The 24,097-nt window shown below is 48.4% G+C and overlaps 1 protein-coding gene across 4 annotated transcripts in view; it reads right to left on the reverse strand.

Annotated features, from left to right (window-relative positions):
* The window catches only part of KANSL1 (KAT8 regulatory NSL complex subunit 1), a 106,158-nt gene that overhangs the window by 73,987 nt on the left and 8,074 nt on the right, over positions 1 to 24,097 (reverse strand). For 3 of the 4 annotated variants that reach the window (XM_082494741.1, XM_082494742.1, XM_082494739.1), the window contains exon 2: positions 11,155 to 12,541. In XM_082494741.1, the coding sequence (XP_082350867.1) occupies positions 11,155 to 12,458 (1,304 nt within the window). In that variant the 5' untranslated portion in view covers positions 12,459 to 12,541. Of the gene's footprint in view, positions 1 to 11,154; positions 12,542 to 23,067; positions 23,106 to 24,097 lie in introns of those variants that run through there. The other variant, XM_082494740.1, reaches the window with a different exon arrangement.

Genomic DNA, 24,097 nt, shown 5'->3' on the forward strand with positions numbered 1-24,097 from the left:
TTCTGCTGTCTCGGTATAAACAGCACCTTCCCTTTGACTTTCAAAAATTTCTGCAAATGGTAGGAGAGCTACCTACGACACAGAAGGAGCAGAGAGAGAATAATTTTCTTGTTTTAGTCTGAGACAGTAAAAAGCCAATACCACAAAATGTTGCATACATGGAGCAAGAGCCCTGCAAGTGTTCTGCATTCGAAATGCAGATCCACAGAAGGCCAATTGTCTCATTTTTTTGACATAGCCAGCACTGGAATAGCAGAAGTCACATGGAGAAGGGCTCCAATTCACACAAAAATAGGCAGATTTAGCTGGTGCAACTTTTATTCATGCCACTGTCCCAGCCTAGGAATAGCAACGGCTGCGGAACAGAAATATTCTCCCCTTGGCCACTGGGATGCAAGCCTCCAGCAGAGAAAAAGCCACTGGGAAGATGGAGAGCCATTACCTCTTCACATTACACAGACCAGGAATTGGGCCACAGGAGTTAGATTTGGTCAGAAGCTGCCAAAGCTGTGCTGAGCCACGATCATCAAAGCACCTTCAAAGCTGCCTGTCTCTAGCTGAGCTCTCCCCTCTGGACCAGACCTCTCCTGGCTCCACGGGATGCCAGGACACTCCATTTTCCTCTGTGCTGGCACCCACAGAACCCAGGGCAGGACAGGACCTGGAGCACTGTGTCCAGTTCTGGGCTCCCCGGTTCAAGAAGGACAGGGAACTACTGGAGGGAGTCCAGCGGAGGCTGCGGAGATGCTCAGGGACTGGAGCATCTCTCTGCTGAGGACAAGCAGAGAGCCCCGGGGCTGTTCAGGCTGGGGAGGAGAAGGCTGAGAGGGGATCTCGGCAATGCTCATCAATATCTACCGGGCGGGTGGAAAGAGGATGGGGCCAGGCTCTTTCCAGTGGTGCCCAGTGACAGGACAAGGGGCAACGGGCACAAACTGGAACATGGGAAATTCCATCTCAACATGGGGAAAAATTTCTTCCCTGTGAGGGTGGCAGAGCACTGGCACAGGCTGCCCAGAGAGGGGGGGGGAGTCTCCTTCTCTGGAGACATTCCAAACCCACCTGAACGAGTTCCTGTCCAACCTGCTCTGGGTGACCCTGCTCTGGCAGGGGGTGGACTGGATGATCTCCAGAGGTCCCTTCCGACTCTGACCAGTCTGTGATGGCAATGGGCAGAAAGGCTGCAGGGGAACAAGCACGGCGCCTCAGGTGCAGAGCTGTTGGGCCATCCCTTCTTGGGAGGGTGCAGAAAAAGCACAGAGGACATGCACAGCCCACCAGCGACTGTGCACCCCCCTCTGAACAGATCGACCTTCTTCCCAGGCACTTTTGGGGCCAGTCACTGCAGGTGACAGCAGCACACAGTGCCTTTGTCCCCTAGAATGCAGATGCAAATAAATAAAAAGCCAGGGTGCAAAGCACTGAGTTTATTTATGATTTGATGTCTGTTCCTGCAATGCAACATGTCTTTATTTGGCATAACGTAGTGAGAACAGATCTCCACAGGCATGTACAGCTCCTACGAGTGAAACCACTCACCCCACCGGATCGCAAGCACATGGGGAAGGAGCAGCAGCGTCCCCAACACCCAGAGGCCCAGGAATGAGCCAGGACCGAGTGCTGCTGCATCAAAAGGAGGTGTCCTCTCCAAAGCTAAATGGGCAGAAGAAACGTGTTCACTACTAGTCAGATGCAGAGAGAAGATAAGGGCAGGGCAGAACCAGCTGTCGCTGTGCCGAAGCTTTGCAATTAAGACAGAGAAAAAATGCAAAAGCGGCGGTGCAGAGCCCGGCAAGGAACCGTCTGTAACCTCAGGGCAGTGGCCAGCTGCATCCAGAGGGCACCCCCATCGCCAGGACGGGCTCGCAGCAGCTCCCCAGGCCATGGCCAGGAGCTCAGAAGACTTAATGCCTAACTTAATAACGGAAAGATTAAATATCTAACTTGATAAGAGAAAACCACAGATAAGATACACGGAAGTGAGACATTCGTGCACTGATGTTTAAGCTAATCTGGAAAGTAGGAATTTCTTGCCAGCTTCCTACAAGTGATTTAATTGTAAAGTCCTCTAAACTGCAGTGACTTTTTCTGCCCTCCACTGGCCCTGTTCACCACATCAGCTGGAACTACAGGGCTCTGTGGATGGCTGCTGACCCACAACTCAAACTTACCCACTGAAATATGAACACACAAACATCCCTCTCTAAACCCTTTTCCTCCAAGAAACCATTTTTTCCCATGATTTCTGCCTATTGTATCTACATAAAACCCCTTTGCTTCTTACTCAAGAGCGGATTGGATTTGATAATGCAATGTAATATCACCAGCCCTGAAACAGCAGAAGCTCAATATTGGTCATTAAGTAGGAGCCGCCAGGGAATTCACTAAATGCAGATTGCCTGTAAAGCCCTATGAGCTACAAAGGCTTCCAAATGGAGACAAACAGTTTTTAACCCAACTACGCTTACAGAGACCCCCATGAATGCAAATAAGGTAACGGCTCCAAACATTTAAGCAATATCATAAAAGAAGGAAATGAGCTGGGACAAAAAGTACTTCTGAGAAGAAGTATTTTTTACCTAGACTTGGAGAACAAGTGACAGCAGAGTATTTCCGAAGCTTTACCTGTAGTATCAGAGGAGAGACTTTGTGGCAAACATTCCCAAGATGATTGAAGTTCTCTTATTTTCTGTCTGCTGGCCAAGAGAAGTTCAACCTACAGACACTGTTCACTCCGGACAATACGTTAAATCACTTTCCTCTACCTAACATCAATTTTTCTGCTCCCAACAGAAAATACCATTAGACTTCCCTCCGATTCACATTGCCTTCCATTAATATTTTAAAGTCCTCCCTTATACAAATAAAATCCCTGCAACACTTCTTACAACATCGTTACGTGTTACTATGGAAACTGCTAAAATGTCACAAATGCAAAAGCCTAAAGCTCTGCTGCATAAGGAGTACCCCGATCCTCCTTATTTCCCTCTTCTGGTAATCTGATGACCAAATGCTTTAAATTTAGTAAAAAAAAAAAAAAAGTCACCATTATAGGCGGTGTGTTTTGGTTTGTGGTTTTTTGTTTGCCCTTTTTTGTTTTACATTGCTTTAAGTTACTGAATATTTTATTAAGCAAGCAGCCAAACAAAGTTGCATTTCACAAATCCACCCCTTTTTAAGAATGAAACAACACTCAAAACTACCTGACAAACTCAGTGCTGTGCAGTGCTGCAAGGAGACACCTGAAACTGCAGCGAGATCTGCGTCAAAAACTACCCCGTTCTCCCTCTCCCCGACCGTTTCTACTACATGAGTGAGAAACAACTCAAATTACGTTTTTCACACAGTAAAGATATACGCATATAACAGATAAAGGCAGCTATAACTCTTTAAAATGGGCCCCATATCTTTGGGAATTAAACATTTCTGGAAAGAGCATGCTTATGCTCATTCATAAGACAGCGCAAATTAATCTGTTTGAGGAGCAGAAGCGTCACGAGCTGTGCCAGCCGAACTCTGCCGCCACTATCACAGGGAACATCTCGTTTTGCAGTTAAGACATCACGGTTGCACACGAGCACCGGGGAGAAAACAGCCATCTGCCAAGTTGTTCACCTTCACTAACCTGACGGCTTACAACTAACAGAAGAGCTTTAAATACATCACCGTGATGACCTCCCTGCTTGGGTACAAGAACCAGACACAGACAACTGCTGGAACAAGTGCGTTTTGGCAAATAAATTTGGAGGCTGGGTTTGGGGAAGGGCAGACAGCAGAGCCATCTTCAACACCACCAATCTACAGCAAAATTTTTGAGACACCCCATCTTCATAACAAAACTAGTGAATTTAAGCTCTCAACAAGCACAAGTCCCTGACCATCCTTTTTTAAATATTCTCTTTCACCAAAGTATCATTCCCCTCACTGCTGGTGTGGTGCAGTTGAATGAAAAAGCATGCTCTGGATGGAAATCTCAGGCACCATGAACCAAATCCTCAACTCGGGGCGCCGGTGCCAGGTACCCTTCCCATAAATAGCTCGTTCAGTGCTGAGTTCAGAGCTGGAGCAGGCATTCCAGACAGTAACCTTATCACAGAGAAGGTCAGAGGGGGAGGAAGGAAAAAAAAAAAGAAAAAAAAAGCTGGATATTACTTAAGCAAACCAACACCAGTGACCAGCACACCATCGTACATCTGCATCCAGCTCTGGGGCCACCAACATCAGAAGGCCCCTGTTGGAGCAGGGCCAGAGGAGGCCCCAGAGATGCTGCAAGGGCTGGAGCCCCTCTGCTGGGAGGACAAGCTGGGAGAGTTGGGGGGGTTCGGCCTGGAGAAGAGAAGGCTCTGGGGAGACTAAAGAGGCTCCAGGAGAGCTGGGGAGGGACTCTGGAACAGGGAGAGGAGCCATGGGACAAGGGGGAATGGTTTTAAACTGAAAGAGGGGAGAGTTAGATGAGATATTAGGGAGAAATTCTTTCCTGTGAGGGCGGTGAGCCCCCGGCACAGGTTGCCCCGAGAAGCTGTGGCTGCCCCATCCCTGGAGGTGTTCAAGGCTGCGTTGGACGGGGCTTGGGGCAACCTGGGCTGGGGGGGGGTGTCCCTGCTCAGGGCAGTGGGGTTGGAACTAGGTGATCTTTAAGGTCTCTTCCAACCTAAACCATTCTATGATTCTACAATCAAGTCTTCCAACAGCAGAGAGCAACAACCAGGAGGATGTCGGAGACAACTCCAGCACAGCAGAGAATCCAACCATCCTCAGCTCCCACCCGGCTCCACAGACATGAAGGGCAACTGCAACAGACTCAACTGCAATTCCAGTTTCTCTTTCCACTTCCCAGCTGAATTACTAGTCAATGCACAGGCCTTTACCTATTTGTATTTTTAAGTCCTTCCTTTCATTCAGAAATCCAGCAAGTAAAACCTAAGTCAATTTTTTAAGTTCTCTTCCACCTAAAGCGTTTTACCTGAGGATGGCCCAGCAAAGCCATCCAGCTCCCCAAGCCTTTGAAACGAGACACTTGCAAAACGCACCATATCCAGGGTGTGCCCAAAACATGCTCCGTGGAAAAATCTGCTGGGGTAATGCCAGTTTAGCAAGGAAAACATTTTCCCCCAGCTGGAAGTCTAGCGCAGCGCTGCCACGGAGCTAGTGCAACCAGAACGGATCTGCCGGAGGAGAGAACAAAGGGGGGGAGCCCATGTTACTGAACAATGAAAACCAAAATCTTTCAGGAGGAAAAGCACATCCGTGAAGCACACCTTTACAATCTCCTTAAGGGAACCCACGTTTGCCATTGCTCCAGTTTTAGTCTTAGCCATAGAGTCACTTGTCATCTTGTGTCAGTATTAGCAAGAATAAAAACACAGCTTTAAACTATGGCTGCTTACAGATACTGGTGTGATGTAATACAAAAGTCTTTTTCCCATCCCCCACATCAGTACATTAGACTTCAATATTACAGATCAGCTCTAAACGGGGCCTCTTTCCCTTGCTCAGATGCTAACTTCAATTTCACGTGAGGCTGTAGGGAAGCAGACAAGTTACCACCACACCAGGTCTTTAATGCCTGTTCACATTCACAAACTTCACAAACATTTTCCCCCCCCGCTGCTTCCGATGCTGTGACAGGCTTTTTCTGATGGAAAGTAAAGTAAGTATTTAAGCAACCCTACCCAAAGTGTCGTCCGCGAGTCCTAAAAACTCTGAACTAGAGCCCATTCTTACTCGCTGCCCCACTGGGTAAGGGCTATACAGACAAAGCAGAGTTTATTGGTAGCGCCGGCACTAAACCACTTCCAGTCCTCCGCACTACCTTCCATAACCAGCCCAGCGCAGCCCCACAGCTCAAAACACAGGCGGAGAAGATCTGACTCTGAACAGAACAGCCCCAAACCCTGCAAGGGCACTAAAGGCATCTGCAAGAAAGATGCAGGAAGATGCTTTGTCTGCATTCAACCCCCTCACCACCAAATTCAAACACTTTCCTGCGCCGCAGCACCCCACTCCACCGTTGTCCTTCTCACGCACGACCCAACATCGAGTGCTGGTTCCCTTCTGCTCCCCCCCAAAACAACTGCGACTTCATCCTCGAAAGATAAATTTAAACCACTGCATCAAACTCCCTCTAGGCTGAAAGCCAACAGCACTGCCTTAACCGAGTCCTGGGGATGGCAACACGAGTACTGGCACCGAAAACACCTCACCTCCCTTCCACACCCCAGTGAGGTCTGCACGGGGATCAAGACTCAAATAAAAATCAGAAACAACTTATTAGACATGTATTATATCTATAAAAGGTGTACTACAACTAAAAGGTGTACTATGGCCAACATTTCTTGGAGAAATAACTGACTCCTTTTTTTTCCTAAAGGTTTTTCTTAAGCAGTGTTCTCATTTGCCCTCTTTGCTTAAAAGCAAGAGGGACTTGCAGAGTGTCCTACTTACTCCAGATACCTGATTAAGCATTTTTGAACAATGAACGTCTCTCCGCTATTCTGCTTTCAAATGCAAAGCAAGAACACGTTCAGGATTCGCTCTCCCCTTCTCTCTTCCCAAATGAGAGTCGCTTGAGAGACATCTCTCAACCAACATATTGCTGCTGAGCAGCGCGTGGATTACAGGCAATGCAGGGACAACATATGCGAGTTTTCATAAATAGCTAAAAACTAGAAGGGCAGGCACCGTGCTTTAGTTAGTACCTACACTCACAGCTAGAAGTCAAGAAGAAAAACACCACAAAAAGCCAAGCAGGGAACTGAAAAAGTCATAAAGAGTAGAGACAAACTCTTAAGATTGTTCTGTATAAATCAGAGTTGGTAAAATATGTTTGCGATCAGTTGGAAAAGCTTCCTTAGTCCCCACAGCAGGGGATCTGCCAGCTGAATTACAGCTCCATAAAGTCCCAGACTGGAGAAATGCTATTTTATAGCCCCTGAGATACAGGCTTCCTTATCAAGCTCTCCCTTGAAAAAGATAATCAAGGGAGAAAAAAAAAAAATTCAGAATTTCTAAATCCTATTTCTCAGCCAACTGATGCACCAACTGCAACCGCCCCTCGACCAACCACTGACACGCGTGCCGCACACATCCCTCCAAAACCCGGGCAGCACGATGTGACCCAGCACAAGGAGTAGCCACTGCACGGGCTCCAAGGCTGCGAAATGATTCACTGCAACACCAAAGTGCAGAAGGTGCTTGGTTTTCCCACCAGTAAATGAGGATAATTAAAGCGTGCTTCAGCATCATGGCCATAGGCACCAGAACAACCACAACTAAACATACCGTAGGTACTGTCTGACCCTCGTAAAAGCTGGTGTGAGAAGTTAGTCACCAGGAACTTCAGTTCACTCCCAGCAGCTTGATGTAACTGCCATGAAAACAGTGACTTTCCAGATAAGAAACCTGAACTAAAAGATAAGTTCCAATTAAATATTTGTTTGCACCACCTTTTCAGAAAATTCTTCTGTGGTACCCAGACTGATGCTGGGGATAGCAGAGACTAAACCACATACCACTCACCAGCTAATGCCTACGTCGCTGCTTGACATAGGTAACTCACCAGTCAAAAATAATTGACAAATTCTGATGAAACCAGCCTACAGTGAAATGCAATACAACCAAAGAAACCAACCAGCCCGAGAGAAGCAACTACTATGAAGATGCACAAGCCACAAGAAGTATTTCCTACTTGTAGAAATAATGTATTAGTGCGTATGAAATATCTTCTACTGGTAGAGAAAAATGTATTAGTACACATGGAATATTTTTTACTTGTAGAAATTATGTATTAGTACAGGGCCAGTGAAACGCCAGGACTTTGACTACTTGCTAAACCATCACTTGGCCGCACGAGGCAGAGCCCAGCCAGCAGCCCCCCAGCACTGGGAGGGATCTGCGTGCCCTACTCCGAGCAACCTTGCACCGACAGCAGCTCCTGATCCGACCATGCTGACAACAGCATCCGGGACCTTCTGAAATCGCACGGGTTTCGCAGATGGCTGCTCCCAACAGTCACACCCAGCCAAGGAAGATCACTGCCATTCTCCACCCAGGAGGCTCCAACCTGCCTTCGCCCCCACCAAGCAGAGGCAAAGCTCCTCTTGATCCAAACTCTGCCACCGCACACACTTCTGAAGTGACACGTAAGAGGATCTGAGCTGTGAAACGACGAGTTGTGTATTATTAATCTGAAAGCAAATGAAACGCAACGTGGTGGTCCCCAATCCACGTAAACCTAGAGATGCAGCACACACCAACCCTGCCTGCACACGCTTTGTTTCCCCATCAGCATGAGAAAAAAAGAGCGCCTTGTTAAACCAAGCCCTAGCTGGCAGGGCTGCCAACAGAGGTGTAACGAATCCCTCCCTGCTTTGTTTATACATTACATGGTGGCCTGGTTATGCACCTGAATGACAGCACCTTCCTGGGCAGCAGGTCCGCGACTGCTTTAAAAGGACCAACCAAGTTCTGACAGATCCCTAAAGCTACTGGAAAGATGCAATTCCTCAGGGAGACGCTGCTCTACAGCCAAGATCAGGAGAGCCAGAACAGTACAAATGCTTCCAAGTCTGTCCTTGACCAGATACCGATTCTGGAATGTCACCATGCCAGAAAAACTCAAAGGTCAACTCTTATCTAAGCATGATGTAAACAGGTCTTTGTTTCTTTTGCGTGCTTCTACTTGAATCCCAGAGGCAGTCAGCGACATGGGCACTTGCCGTGAGCCAGCCGCAAGACACAGCGTTTGGAGCACAACTCTCGCTGAAGATCTAGAAGCAAGCCAGCCGTCTCTCGGGGGAAGGCAGGGGCACCCAGGAGCAATACATAACCAAGGGATGAAACCGAAGTTTCTACACTCATTAAGATATCCCGTCTCACTACCGAAATTAAAATAATCAGTGGAAAAAAATCTTCCCTCTAATAAGTCAATTCAGCCAGCTGCAGAATCCAGCCATGCTTGAGCAATCCTGCAAAAAAGCAGTCGTTTTTCTGTGCTCAGACACGAAACCATCGTAAAACAATGGTTCTGTACAATAAGCTGGCCCAAGGCGGCTTCCCAGTGGAAAAGGCAGCTCTGCCCCTTCCTGTCTCTTAGCACTGCTTTGAAAGGAACGATATTTAGAAGTGCTCAGCTGCTTGTACCAGCTCTTAAGGTTGACTTCGGGAGTTTCGCTAGCAAGCGCAAATGTTCCTTCAGCCTCAACTCCGGGAACGCCAGACTGGTGAGACCCAACATCAAAGCTCTCGTGCCAACAGGGCAGTCAATGCTGGGAAGACTAATTAATACCCACAGGCAAGAACTTTAAAGGAGGGTTGGTGGGCCTGGCCTAGATGCCAGCAAGCATACACACCAGCTTCTGAACCTACAGACAACAGAGGGATCGTTCTTTTTATTAGCTTTAAAATCTTTGGCTTTTTTAAGGGTACTCGGGAGGCTGGGGAACGTAAAGGCATGACTAACACTCAGGGCAGAAAAGTCAGCAACGAATTTCACGCATCATGTCTCTGAATACCGCACTTCCTCTTGGGATTAAGATGAGTGGCAAAGAAATTTCACTTTGCTAGACAACACGTGAACCTCCGAAACCCACAATATGGGAAATTTAATATTACTTTGGACAGAATTTTAATCAAATGTCTCCTCTAATAACAACTACAATACACATAAATGTAATTTTCACTACTAATCCCACTAGTAAATTTGTGGACATTATAAAACAGGAATAAAGTTATTAAACTCTCTTTTCTAAGAGCCCCAGAATGCCTTTAAGTCCAGCCAGCAGCGATCACACACTCAGCGACTCGCTTTGCACTGGGAGAAAGCCAAACTCACGCCACATTTAAGACTTCGCATACACAAATTCATCCTATGCTAACATCCCAAAACATGATGTGACATTCAGCTGGAATTTGATATTCAAGAGCTGCAACATCTGTTTATCAGCACTCATCCATATGAGCGTATTTTTTAGAGGACGCTGAAGTTACCGAGCACACACACCGTTCACATCCACCTACCTAGTTCAGTAAGATTTGTGTCCTGCAGTACTGGACCAGCCATTAACACTACTTTGGACAACATTTATTTCTCCACAGGGATCTGAACGAACCCAGAATAGTGCAGGTATGCAAAAGTCCTGGTGACTATATCCAGCCTTGATCGGAAAGCCGTCCGCATTCCAAACAGGACCCCTGTGACTGCTGCAGGGAGGTTTTTGTCGACCGTAGCTATACTTCACAGACTGAGGTTTAAGTTCAATAGGTCCATCAGGGTGGAAGATATCATCTACTGATGCAAGCAAGATTTTACACAGGCTAGACATAGAATATGGCCTTTTAAGAGCTTTGTGCAAAATACTGTGATATGCGCTCCTAGGGAAAATTCTTGTCTTTGGAAGAAAAATTCCTCTTCTTCCTTGACCTGCCTCAAGACCTTTTCCTTCATTGAGGATCTTCCTCCTCCACACACAAACTGACACCTAACACTTATGCAAACAGCATCTAGTTAACAACATAATTACGAGGCTGTTTTCTGTGAGGCTGCATTAAATGATGACAAGACGAAAATTCCCAACAATAATTTCCCAGAAATTCAAGAGAACACACTCACTTCACACTTCCACTGGCACTTGGACCAAATCCTTTCAGAGGATTTTTTTTTTCCAGGCAGTTCATTTAAACAAAAACCAAACCAAAACAAAAGATTCCCCAGTCAGAAGTGTGCTGTCAGCTACAAAGATTCAGACCGACCTTATTTTACATAACTGTAAATCTTCACAACAAAGATTCCCATTGTAAAAAGACAAACAATTCATTTCAGAGGACAGGTCCAACATATCAGGGAGAGAACCATTTACAGGATTTTGGGTTTGTATCAGCAGCATGCTTGCACCGCTCCAGCCAGCCAGTATTTCCAGGACCCGCTGCTGCTCCACAAGAACACCAACAGCTACCGCATGCGTCAAGAATGTTATCTTCTACACTGCATGTGCTGCCTGAACTAGAAAGTGTGCTGCAAATCACACCACACTAGTTTTAACAATTACTTCTTTGATCTAAGCCCATCAAAAGAGAAAATCCAGATTTTCCATCTGCCACCTTTCACCTCACTCCCCCCCACCGTCCGTAAGCAAAGCACGACTGACTGCTACTTACAGTGGTACGTGGGGTTGTTCTGGGTCTGCTTTGGTCAGTTCCTCTTCTTCAACGTCAGACTCTCCTCCCGAGCTGCTGTCAGTGACATCCGAGTCAAACGCCTGTTCACTGGATCTCAAGTTGGCCATGCCACTGGCCGTGAATCTCTCCAGTTCTTCCGATATCGAATCGCTCTTCAAGAAGCTGCTTAGGCCTTCTGAAGTAACTGTCTCACTCGCAGCTTTCCTCAAGGCTGCTTCTGCTTTCCTGGTCAACATCAGCTGGCTCCGATGCCTCAGGGGGTCCAGAGTTGGAAGCTTGCTCAGAGTTTTCTCCAAGAAGCCACCCAACTGCTGCTGGATGTGTCTCTCCACCTGCTTTGCCTGTACCACCTGCAAGCGTTTCTGCAGCCTGCGGGCACGGTTCTCAATGTCTGCCTGCCGTCGCAGCAATGCCCTCGTCCTCATCTCGGAGTCGAGAGCACTGTGGTGACCAGCCAACAGAGAAGGTTTCTGCTCCTCCAACTTACTGCTCCCAAAGTCAGAGTGACTAGCAACACCGGGCAACCTAGTCTCTCCACTGCCACCCTCAAGCACTCGCTGTTGCTCCGTGGAATTAAGGGAAGATTTGTTTGCAGTGCTATTATTGCTAAATGGAGTTGTGTGCTCTGCATCAAGGCTTCTATGTGGAAGAGTGCAATTGGTCAACCCGGTCTTCAAGTCCCCCAATTCAGAACCTCCTGCATTATAGTCAACACCCTGGAGGGCAGCAGAAGGAGGAGCACACTTCCCACCATTCAGAGAACTAGAGTTTTCATGGTCTGAATTGGTACTTTTGGCCAGTTTCTTGGCCAAGCCATTTACAGGTGCTTGCGGGAGAGGTGGCTGGCTATTAGTACTCATTGTTTTTAGATTCTCCAAAGTGAATTCCAACACCGGTTGCCTCCCCAACAGATCACTTGTTTTCAAGAAGGACTGAGATAAGAGAGAGTGAGATTTAAGGACTGTCTGCTTGTTGAAGACTCCTTGCAGCTTCAGAGGCTCTTTTGAAGAAACAGATGTTACATCCGAGCAGAGATAAGAGGCCACTAGCGGCTGCAGCTTGCCCAGCTCTTCCTTCGTAGGGTTGTTTCGGAAATCTAAACTGGGATCCTCCGGAGCAATGGCTTTCCTTTTGGTGCCGTTGGCAGCCAGGAGGATGTTGTTGGCGTTGCCGTTGCTCTCGGCACTGCCAGGCGACAAGGTGGAGGACGGGGGAGCCAGCTTGAATCGGATGTGGTGAGCTTCAGCTGCTGCGTCAGTGAGAGCGGGCGCCATCGCAGCCATTCAGCACAGAGAGACGGGAAGTCCACCCTCTCCCGGTGCCGAGGCCAGCTCCACTGCCTCCCACTGCCTCTCCCGAGGGCAGCCTATGGAAGGGAGAGAGAGAGAAAGAGAAAGTTAGAAACCACATTTAGAGAAAATAACATAAACGAGACAGAGAACAGCAGTGAGAGTTATCAACTCTTGGTAACGCCACGCAAGCTTCACATTCCACACAGCATCCTCCCTCTGTGACCACCAGCCTCGTGCTCGGCGGAGCCATCTGGGCACCAGGCAGGTAAAAGCACAAGTAGCAAGACGCACACCAGTCCTCAGGATCTCCCACAGCTAGTGCCTGCCTGGAACAACTATCCTCATCTTTCAGTCCACCCACTCAGCACACCAGCATCCTTCCAGGCCTTCATGGAAGGTCTGGCCCTGGTTACACCCATTCCTCAATGCCAGCAGCTCACCAACTTCATCTTTGAAATCCTTGAGCTATATCTATAAAACAGTTTTCGCTGCTTCTACTGCCAGCTCAAGTGGGTTAGAAATGACAAATTAGAACTATAACATGTAACAGAGACAGGGCTTGAGGGGAACAAATCTCCCTATGCCTAAACTCCCAGTGGCTGAAGACACCCCACCATCCCACACCCACCGGCAACCCCACCGCTTCCCTGAAAGCCTTGGATTTGAAGCAAGTCATTTCCCTGGTATATATGAAACCTACTTTCCTAGAAGTGCATTTCCGAATAAGCCAGGTGATTTCCAGTGTTCGCAATTCCCACTTCTCTTTCAAGAGCATGGATAAAGATTAACCCACCCGCACACCATGACAGAGCAGTTCTACGCTCCGACGGCACCAGCCAGCTGCTGCCTTAACTCAACTAGATCAAACAAGTTAAGAGAAATAACCAAAAGACCTTTCATTCACGTGTATCGCAACCTTCCCCCCTCCATCACCTTAACATTTCCGGTCACTTACCTACTTCCTATAACACTAAAAGCATCGGTGTTTTTTAATTCCTTTTTTTTTTTTTTTTAAAACTGCATTCAGCTAACCCACAGCACAGGCTGTGCTAGCAGCGCAACAGTTTCTTTATTTCCCTTTTGCTGAAAAACTTGATCTAGCACCTTCATAAGCTATTTCAATGTCAATTTACTAATAAGAAGCTGCCCTGATCTCTTGCCTGATACGCCAATCCTCTAATTTCACATACATTTGCATAAGCTTGTAGCTGTTCATTCACGCACCCCAATGACCAAATTAATATCCCACTTTACAGAAAAAGTGAGGACTATCTTGAATACGTTGAATGAGCAAAATTTAACAGCCGGTTTTGTTTCCAGCCTCATTCAGCCGCACCGCAGTTGCTCCCCAGCATCACACCAGCTGCTTCCCCCAGCCAGGGACCACAGAGAGACATTAGGGCCCAGAAACACTAAGCAGTAAAAACTGAATTTTTGTGATAAGTCAGAGATGAGTTATAGAGAAACAAACCCACACCCGTGTGGAGGGAAGGCCCATGGGACAAGCTCAAAGTTATGCACTCTGTTGGCGCATACGTTGGCCAACTGGTGGGCCCCTCACCGGGTCTGTAATTCAGACCATCTACAGTCTCGCTAACTCACTCCCTCGCTAAAACCAGTTAAGTGACACTGAGAGGAGACAGGGAAGAAAGGATACACTCACAGAGGAACTGATAAATCTGTAGCTATTATAACAGAAGTACAGAGATGCCAGAGGTGGGGTGAGCCTTCAGGAGTCCCCTGTTGACAGAATTTAGCACATTTTGTCATCAACTATACCTTGTCCTTACTGAAAAAAAGGATACTGCACGCCTAAAAATTTACTGCACGCTCATTGGAAACAGCTTTTAGTCACCATTTGGCTCCACAAATAAACACTGAACATGACTATTCAGTGAGGAAAGATAAAAAAAAAATTAAAAAAAAAAAGGAACTTGCAGGGAACTTTCCACTTGTAGCTAAGACGCCCTTGGGAGAGGAGGGAGGAAGAGTGTCAGAATAAAGGACTTCCCCCACTCCACTTCCCAGACCTTCACTGGAGACACGTACGCTGGGAATGACTGTTCCTAAGAGGCGCTCTCAGTTCTGCAGAAACGCGCCGGTCTGTTTCCCAAAGGCAGAGCCCGGCTCAGTGCTCCTCACCACAGCCGCCACCGCAGCACTGCAAGGTAGCGGGAGCAGCTCGGGAAATACCCAGGCTGCAAAAAGAAAAAAAAAAAAAAAAAAAAAAGCAAAACAACAACAAAAAGCAGAAAAACCTGCACTTGGTGCTGGATGCAGTGATTCTTTAGTACCACACAGCAGCCATTTAGGAGTTTACCCAGGCTGAAAAGTATTTTAGAGCAAATTTGTACGTCATCAACTTCAGTTAAAATAACAGAAGTAGAAAACGGAAGCAAAACTTTCATGCTGCCTTTTCCTCCGGGTTAGCAAACTCTCTTTAAAAAGAAAATCCTCCTCCTAAGCTGCTGCAGTCCTCCTTGGCTTCACTTTTAGTTGGGTGGACAGCATTTAAAATACTTTAGAAGCCTGGAAAGCCTCCTTTAAGAATAAGGCTTTGTTCTAGTAGCTCAAAGATGACCTCCAAAAGTTATTGGGTGTATTTTTTTTTTTTTTATTTAAGTCCTTATAAACTATCTGCATGCTAAACAGCACTGTTTTTTCTAACACTGAATTAGACCTCTACTCTTATGAACAACCCTTGGTAAAAACCATTAAGGAACCTTTGTAAGCATGTTCCTTTCCCCCCTTCTCCCTCCCCATTTATAAGTTTTGGTTGTTATGAAAGCCACACTGCACTTATCAGTAATTTCTTCCTAACAGGGAATTGGAGGTAAGAGGGTGGTAAAGCATCGCTGAGGTGACCATAGGAAGGAAGAATAAACAAAAAGAAAAGGTCACTCACACCTACACAGTGTGAGGAACTTCCAGGGCGTTCTCAGAATTTTAACAGTAATTCCAAGAATTATCCTGAATCTTTTGTCTGCCTCTGGGACTCAAACCACGCTGGGAAGTTCTACCCAAACTGCTATCACCCATCAATATTAGACTGATGTGAGCACCCACAGGTCCCCTTTTTCAGTGTTTCTCCACCAAGGGTCTACAACTCCCAGCACCCGAGTTGCCACACACGTGACCAAGAGGCTTCTCCTCCTGCTGAAATCCCGATGGCAGACAGCTGTCAGAGGAACTGGATTACCCTCCAGTTCCACCACCACGGCGGGTCTGCTGCAGCACAGACTCCAGCCCTGCCTTCAGCAGCCACGGCACAACACTTTGTGCTGGACTTCACTTGGGAAGATCCAAAAGGAGCTTCTTCTGGAAGGCCAACGTGGCTTTTACAGCATGTCTTAAGATAGTACTCAAAATCCACAAGCACGTTCTTCATTTTCCCTTTAAAACTAGAACACTGCCAGAGCAGTTAGCATTAATTAACAGAGGGAAGATGAAAGGGTCTAGTAAGCAGGTAAAAACAGGGTAATCGTAACTCGCCCATCTTCCCTGGCTTCCCGAGGAGTGCACCCGAGGCCACCCAGGGAGGAAAGTCATCAGGCCTACTCAGGTGGCTTCACCCACAATTCCATGTCAACTACACCAACACTCAAACCCTTACCGCTTTTTAAACTCAGAGCAAAGGGGAAAGTGGGAATAAGGCTGAGGCAACAATGGGACGTTAGAAGAGGCAGGAGGAACGTGCCCAGTCACACTATACCCTGGAGCAGCTATCGGGTCACAACACCCCTGAAAACAATCCTTCAGCATGCTGACTTATTCAAGACCGTCAGCTTCTAAAACCCAATTTTACAACCAGACCTTGAAATGAGAACTGGGTTCCCAAGGACATGATTTTGTGCAACACTTCAGAAAATAAGCCCAAAAAGAACACGGGAAGTTTTTGCTCTCTGAAATCCTTGTGACAAGGGTTTTTTGGGGAGAAACCAGGCACCTGTGCTTCCAGTGAGGTTCGTGAGAAGGTCAGGGGAGCTGTGAGTCCTGGACACAGGAGGTGTCAGACTCTTCTTTGCCCACCCATCTAAACGTTCATTCCAGTTTCTCTCCAGAAGGGCCCTCCATGCCCTCCCACTAGCAGCTACCCTCGCAGACACGAGTCCTCCCGCCATGGCCACCCTCCTGAGGCCACCAAGCCCTGCACCTGCCTGGCCACATCGCCTCTGCCTTTGATCCCTCCCAGCACCGCTGGGCGACACGCACCCCTACCCTGCCTATGTATGTTCCCCAAATTACAGTTTAACCCCCTGACGTTACATCCAAATTCCTGCACCTACTGTCTAGTTTCACCAGGTGCCAAACCGCACCAGGACTGCTCTTCACAGCTGCAGCGAGGTCTCTCTACTTCCCCAGATCTTCTCTTACGAGGCACTCGCCCAAACCCACCTGGGCGCGTTCCCCTTTTCCTACAAGCTGCACAAGAAATGAAGACAGAAGAGGTTACGGGCGGCCAAGCAGAGACTTAAGTCCAACACACAAAGGACAAATAACCTCTGTTCAGACACAGGCCTCCCCCTGACCCTGTCACCTCCGGAGCTCTGTCCTGCCCAACACAGGGGTTCTGCAGGGGATACGTACACGAAGGTGCCTTCTGCCTTAGAAGCTGTAAAGGCAGAGCTACCCCGAAGGAAGCGAATATTACACCAATTCCCACTTCCCCTCTCCTCCCCCGCTACAAATCAAGGCTGCAGCCAACTCTTGAATTCGTGTGGTTACAAATGTCTTGTAGAAAAAAAAAAAAAAAGAAAACAAACAACAAAGTTGTTAGAATAAAATCCCAACACACTTCACTTTGCAACTGAAACATATCACCTTTGCTTCTAACCTCAGCAGAGTCACTTAAAATGCAGGTACTCAACACACCAGCCAACACCCTGCGCCCTGGAAATATTCTCTGCGTCAAAAATGTACATCTACCAAAAGTTATACCTATTATGCATAACAGATCCTCTACATGCCTTTTCTTAAAACTATAAAATGTTGAAAGGTGATAAGACAGATGTTTACCAATTTAGAGAGAGATTTACATGAGAAGTAACTCTCAAAGCTTTAATTAAGGAAACATGACAGGCAAGTACAGGACGATGAACTTATTGATAAGCCAGCTATCACGTGCAGTTTGGCAGACTGTACGCTTATAATGACCTACATTTGGGAAACAGGCGCTTTTTTTTTTTTAATATTAATGAAAAAAAGGTTGAGAACATAAGAACCACAGGTTTTTAAAAATAAATACATGAGCATCTTCCACATATATTAACACTACAGACTCACATCTAATCTCTCTGGGAAAAATAAGAATTTTAATATTAATAACATCCCAGGGAATGGTACTTATGCATTGGAGCAAATAAGAAAGGTATTACTAAGCTCCGCTTTTATACCCTTTTTTTTCCAACCGGAAGCCCTCAAGATTAAAATAAAAGCTGCTGTTTCCACTCACTGGTCCACACGAGTGGCAGCGTTGTTTGGTCAACTCGCGAAACAGCAGCATGAGGCCTCCTCCTTCAAGAAGAATTTTCTCTTATGCCTGTGAATTCTCATTGGATATAAATAAACCAAATCCATTGCATACCCTGAGGTAGAGAGGGTTTTTATCAATACGATGTCACAAAGAAAAACAAAAGCCACAGAGCAAGATTAACGCTCATCTCCCCAATCAAAAGTCTGGAAAGTTGAGTAACTGTAAGCAAAAATGCCTTCACCTGGAAAATGAAGAGGCTGGAGATAAAAATACCCATCGCTGTTAAGCTACTCTTCAGAACAAAATTACCATTTACAGTCAAATAAAAAGAAATGTGATTTAAAAAATAATAATGGGACATCTGCACAAAGCAGCAGTCTGATAGAGACAAAAAAAAAAAGCTCTAATTGTGAAATCCGGGTCTCCCCCTATCCAGTATCTGAGAAATCTTGTTTTTCTTTCGCATAATCTGGGCAAGTTGCCCAGGAAATATGAAAACCTGAACTCAGGACTCAGAGAGCAAGTTAAACAAAAAAACAGAATTGCCTTTTAATTTTAAAGACACATTTTCATTCACTAGGTGTGGTCACACCAACCTTTGCTCAAAGGCATAGGATTGTTACCAAAACTTTTAAACCCCCTCGCCCTGTAAACAGCACCACTTTAATACTTCCATATTTTAAAACAAGGCACAGACTGTCACTATAAAAAGCCTTTTAGAGTGCCTTGTGTTAACTGGCCGTGTCTGGAAATACCAGAATGGAGAGGAGCAGAATTCAGTATCTCCAATCTCTAGATCCCTGCCCAATCTCACAGACCAGTCTCCTGCTGTGTTTAAATACCTTATTTTGAATGGAGTTCGTAACACGGTTCTCCAGAACACACATGCTCCTTGGATCTCAGAGAAGAGAGAACAATCCACAAAGACTGCCATGGCAGCAACTAAAAACAAGCGGACGGGAACTCTAGAACGGAGATACTGGTTTAATAGGTGATGTTCAATCACACATCACAGGTTCCTTTTTATGGGCCATAATTACAGCGTGAACTCGTTTGCTGTTTCTCATCTAGCATAAGGCAACTTCAGGGTAACCTTTCCCATAGTATCCTCTGTCGCTGCAGACCTCAACAGGAAGTTATAAAGATTTCAGAGCGACAGCTCCTAACGTTTGAGAGAGCTGAAAACGAGAAATCTTTAAGGTCCATCTTCTGCCAGTGTTGCTGAGGCCTGAAGCACCTCCTAACACAGAAGTATACATTTCAGTTAAACTTTTTTTAAAATAGCTAGGGTTTGGTTTTGTTTTGGTTTTTTTTTTTTTTTTTTTTTTTTTTTAAAAACACTTGTCTTTCCACCAAATCTGAAAAAAATAAGCCTGCAGCAAGAGATTAACTAAGGAGCAGATGAAGATGCGGCCTGTTCAGGCTGACAGCTACTCCCATTTCCTCTCTTCAGATGCAATTTTGTTATCCTTTTTCCTCGTTTTGTTAGATAAACAGCACAGTTCCATCATTAAATTCAGACAGCGCACTGTCAAAACTCTGTCCTCCAGAATCAAGCTTTCACAGCTATTAGTGTATCCCATTTTGCCGTTTGCCTCATTCTCCAAACGGAGTTATATTTTGGCAGTCATCTGCTAGCAGCAGCTCATGGCAGGGGGAGACGCACACTTATTTTCTAACTTTCTTTGAAACCTGAACAGGACCTTATCCAAACTATCCTCTGCCAAAAACACGGGTCTGAACTCAGGCCGAAGAGGACACGCGCAGGGTTTAATGGAATTATGTTTACTCAAGTCCTGCATCACCAGGGCTCTTGCTGATTTGAGAATGACAACTCCTTGCCCAGCTGAGAAAAAACAGAAAGCCTTTATTCCAATTTAAACGATTGGTTACAGAAAACTGCGTCCTTGAAGACACGGCTAAACTGCTCTTTTACAAGGTTGGGAAGGATTCTCACTGAAGTTTTTGCTGCTTTTCGTTCCAGATAGACATTGTATTCCTGGAAGTTATGAGCGGGGATATGGTATTTATAAAATGCAGCAGCGGAAACGGTGCTTCTCAGATCACCTGCCATTCCGACTGCCCAACTGCTATGAGGCTCTTCTTAATGAAACAACAAATACTCTAAGCAGAGGCATGCGTGCAGATCTTACTTATGTGGTCTAATCAGTATGTGATCCACCCGAGACACTTTTGCTGATTAAAGTTCCCATTTAGGCACAAAGTCAGCCCACCTGCTTCCAAAATAGTCCATAAAAAAAAACCAAACAAACAAACACAAAAAAAAAAAAAAGCAAAATCAGGTGCTGTTAAATGGAGATAGGCAGAGATATCACTGACCCACCCTCAAAAAATAGTTCCAAAAAGAATATAATTTCCCTTTTCTGGAATATTATACAGAAGGGGAGGTGGAGGGAGGCCCACAAATCGAAACATGTGCTGCTTACCCCGTCTCCCCCCTCCCCAAGCTCTACCCTTTCCCTGCCTTGGTAGGGCCTAACAAGTCCTCGGGCCTTATCTTTACGCTTGGCTATACATTAAGTCTTATCCTCCTTGGAAAAGTCTTTTGAGGTTCCCAAGGACACGCACCACTCGCTGCCTGAGCAGAAAAAGGGTGGAGTGCTGAAACTCCAGAGACAGTCTTTGTTCAGAGTGTTCATTAGATAATGGCAGTTGCGTTCACAAAAACACAGTTATAAACAGGGCAAAAGGAAGTGACTTTGGTCAAAGAACTGCTCAGTTTTCACCCCTGACTTGTGTGATGTCAGAATTTCACCAGTTCTCCAGTTACCGGATGATCTCCGAGAGCAAATGAGACTCAAATACAGCATTAAAAAAAAAAAAAAAAAAACAACAAGGAAAAAAAAGGGGGGGGGGGGGGGGAACCACACCATAAAAGCAACACACAGCCACATCTGCCTGGTCATCTGCTGCTTTATCACCTCCGAAGAGGGAACACAAGTCATCCCCATTGCTAAATCATTACAAATCAGCTATAACAGTACCACAACTGAGTTCCACAATTAACTGCTCCTGCAGCATATCAATCCATTAAGCCCTACACAGCTGTGCTACCTTGGCAGTGCGGCTACAAAAAAAAAAAAAAAAAAAAAACACACACAAAAAAAAAAAACAACACACCAACACACACACCACAAACCAAAAAAACCCACCCAAAACCAACATACTCATACCCTCCCGCGCCAAAAAACATGCCGCCCATCTCTCGCCTCCGACGGTGGCCGAGAGCAGACACCTCGGGAAGGAAAAGGGTCCCGGTCCCACCGGGGGTTCCCCCAGCTTTGCCCTTAAGGCCTCTGGGTCGGCTCTGCCTCATCCCCCCCTTCACCGATTTAAAAGGCTTCTCAATTAAAGAAATAATACAATCAGCTCGAACGGCGTTGCTACCCACACCATTCCTGAGCCAGAATGAAAATTCAAGAGGACTAGGCTAAAGCAGGGGAAGAGCAGCAGAGGTTCCTCCATGAAAACAAAGGCTATAAAAGGGACAAATGCGGTTTTAAAGGGAAAAACGCTCATAGACAGACAGATCCCTGGATTCATAACTACGGCAGAGGTTTAGTCACACACATGTAACACCTCAACTGCCCCCCCCAAAGCGGTTTCTGTCCCCATCGCCAATGGGACCGTACCAGGGCTCAAGTACTCGCCTACTTTCCCACCTCCGAGAAACGGGTTTTTACCTCGTCTTATTTTTAGAGGCACAAATCACACCGCACACAACACATGACATGATGTAACCACGAACACAGACATGGCCCAAACCAGTTCAAAATATAATGGTCAGTCAAAACAAATATAAAAAAAAAAAAAAAAAAAAAAAAAAAAGGGAAACACACAACTGCAGTTCCTCCCATATCCTGACCGGTTTCATGGAAAACTACAGTTTGTCATTCAAGTGCATTTTACATAACAGGCAATATAATCTATATGGTGCCGGCGGTGTGATCCACCTGTACGCAAATTTATTGAGCGGGGAGATGACACCTCGGTTTGTAAAGAGGCTCTGCTTTTTTTTTTTTTTTTTTTTTTTTTTTTGGTCGGAAATCAGGTTAGTTTCCAATCATTTCGGCCGCTGTGTTTTTCCTTTTACTCGACCCCTCAATTCAGACCCCAAAGGAGGCAAATTTCTCTGTAATCAATCCCTGGAAGATGCTAATCCCGTGATGGAAGTAAACACACGTACCGATCACGGCAAGGATTTCAGGAACAGCCGTGCTCTTCCTGCCTGTTTTGAGAAAAATAATTCCGGATCGGCAGAGGTGGTTCGAAAAAAATAAAAAATAATTAAAAAAAATTAAAAAAATAAAAAAAAAATAAAAAGCAGCCGGAAAGTAAATACAGGAAAATGGCTTAGCAGCTCAAACCGAGATGAAAAATGACGCTATTGTAGGCGCCGAGCGGAGGGGACCGCGCACCCCGACACATCCCCGGCCCCGCCACCGCTGACAGCGCCGGAGCCCACCGGGGCACCGGCACCACCGGCCGCCGCCGCCTCCCCGTTTTCCAGCCGCATTCGGGGCCGGCGGAGCCGCTCTTTCCCCTCCGCGCGTTTTGCAAGATCGAGATTATGCAATTTAATTTTTTTTTTCTGTTTACTTTTAAAACTTCGCGTATGCCCCCTCCTTCCCCCCCAGATCAGGGAATGGTGATCCCCCCCGGTCCCTTCCCCCCCCCCCCTTCCCTTTTCCCTCCCCCGGGGGGACCGGGCCCGCCGACCACGTGAGGGGCCCCGGCCCGGCCCGACCCCGCCACCCGCCCCCCCCGGGCGCCTCCGGGCCGGGGATTTCAATTTAAAGTGGCGCCATTCCCCCCCCCCCCCCGCACCCCGCCCGAGGGAACCGCAGCACCGGGGGCGGCGGCGGGGGGGGGGGGGGGGGGGGGGGGTAAGCGGACCGGCGGGTCAGCCCTCCCCCGGTTCCCCCCGCCGCGACCCCCGCCACCAGGAAGGGAAGGGAAAGGGGGGGGGGGGAGCCGCCTCCCGCCGGGCGGAGAAGTTGGGGCGCGGCGGCCGCCCCGCAGCGGGGCCCGGCGGGGCGCGGCGGCGGTAACAAAGGGGCGGCGGGGGAGGCGAGCGCGGAGCGGCGCGGGGCGAGCGGCACCTACCACGTGACGAGCGGCGAGCGCGGTCCGGGCGGGCTCGGCCCCCCCCCGCCGAACGGGCGCAGTTTGCAAACAAGCCCCCGGCCGAGGGGCAGCCGCGGTGCCGCAACCGGGGCGGACGCCGCCAGCCCCGGCCGCAGCCCCGGCGCCCCCCCCCGCCCGCTCGGGCCCGCCCCGGCGGCAGGGGGGATGGGCTCGCCCGTCTCCCTCGGCGGGCGCAGAGCGGCGGCCGCAGTCCGGGCTGGGGCGGGCGGGCGGCGGGGCTGGTCGGTAGGCGGGGGAGGGGGGGGGGGAAGCGGGGGGGGGGGGGGGGGGGAGCGGGCCCCCCCACCCCCGGCTCGGAGCGCTGGGCGGCGGCGGGGCGGGCCCGGCGGAGCGGGCGCTGCGGCGCTTTTCTTCTCCCCCCTCTTCCCCCCCGCTCCGGGCGAGCGCGGCGGCGGCGCGGCTCGGAAAATGGCGGCCGGGCTCCTTCTCTGCCCTCCCCCTCCCGTCAGCCGGAGAATGCACCGGGGGGGGGGGGGAGGAGGAGGAGGAGAAGGGGGGGCGCCGCAGCGCCCCCGCCGGCCGCACCGCGCACCGCGCCCGCCGCCCGCCCGCAGCCAGGGGGCCCCGCCGAGCTCCCGCCGCCGCCGCGCCGCAGCGCCGGGCGCCCGCCGCGCGGAGGAGCTGCAGTGCGGGAGGGGCGTCCGCCGCCGGCGGGGAGGGGACACGACGGGGGGGAGGGGGAGGGGGGGGGGAACGACGACGGGGGACACGGGGGCGGGGCGGAGCCGCCGCCTATTGTCCGGCCGCCGCGTACGCCGCTGCAGGCGGCGGCTGTTCCCGCCGCCGACCGCCAGGGGGCGCACGCAGCGCGCAGGCGCGCTCGGCCCCGCTCAAAGGGCGGGGAGGGCCGCGGGGCATGCTGGGAGATGTAGTCCGAGAGCCCCCTCCACCGCCACGTGCGGCCGCCGAGGGGACCGGGACCTGCAGAAACTTTTACCGTTTTAAGACCTTCCCCCCGCAAAAGAAAAAAAAAAAAACAAAACAAAAA

This window comes from Vanellus vanellus, assembly GCF_965231255.1.
Source record: "Vanellus vanellus genome assembly, chromosome: 24".
NCBI lineage: Eukaryota > Metazoa > Chordata > Aves > Charadriiformes > Charadriidae > Vanellus > Vanellus vanellus.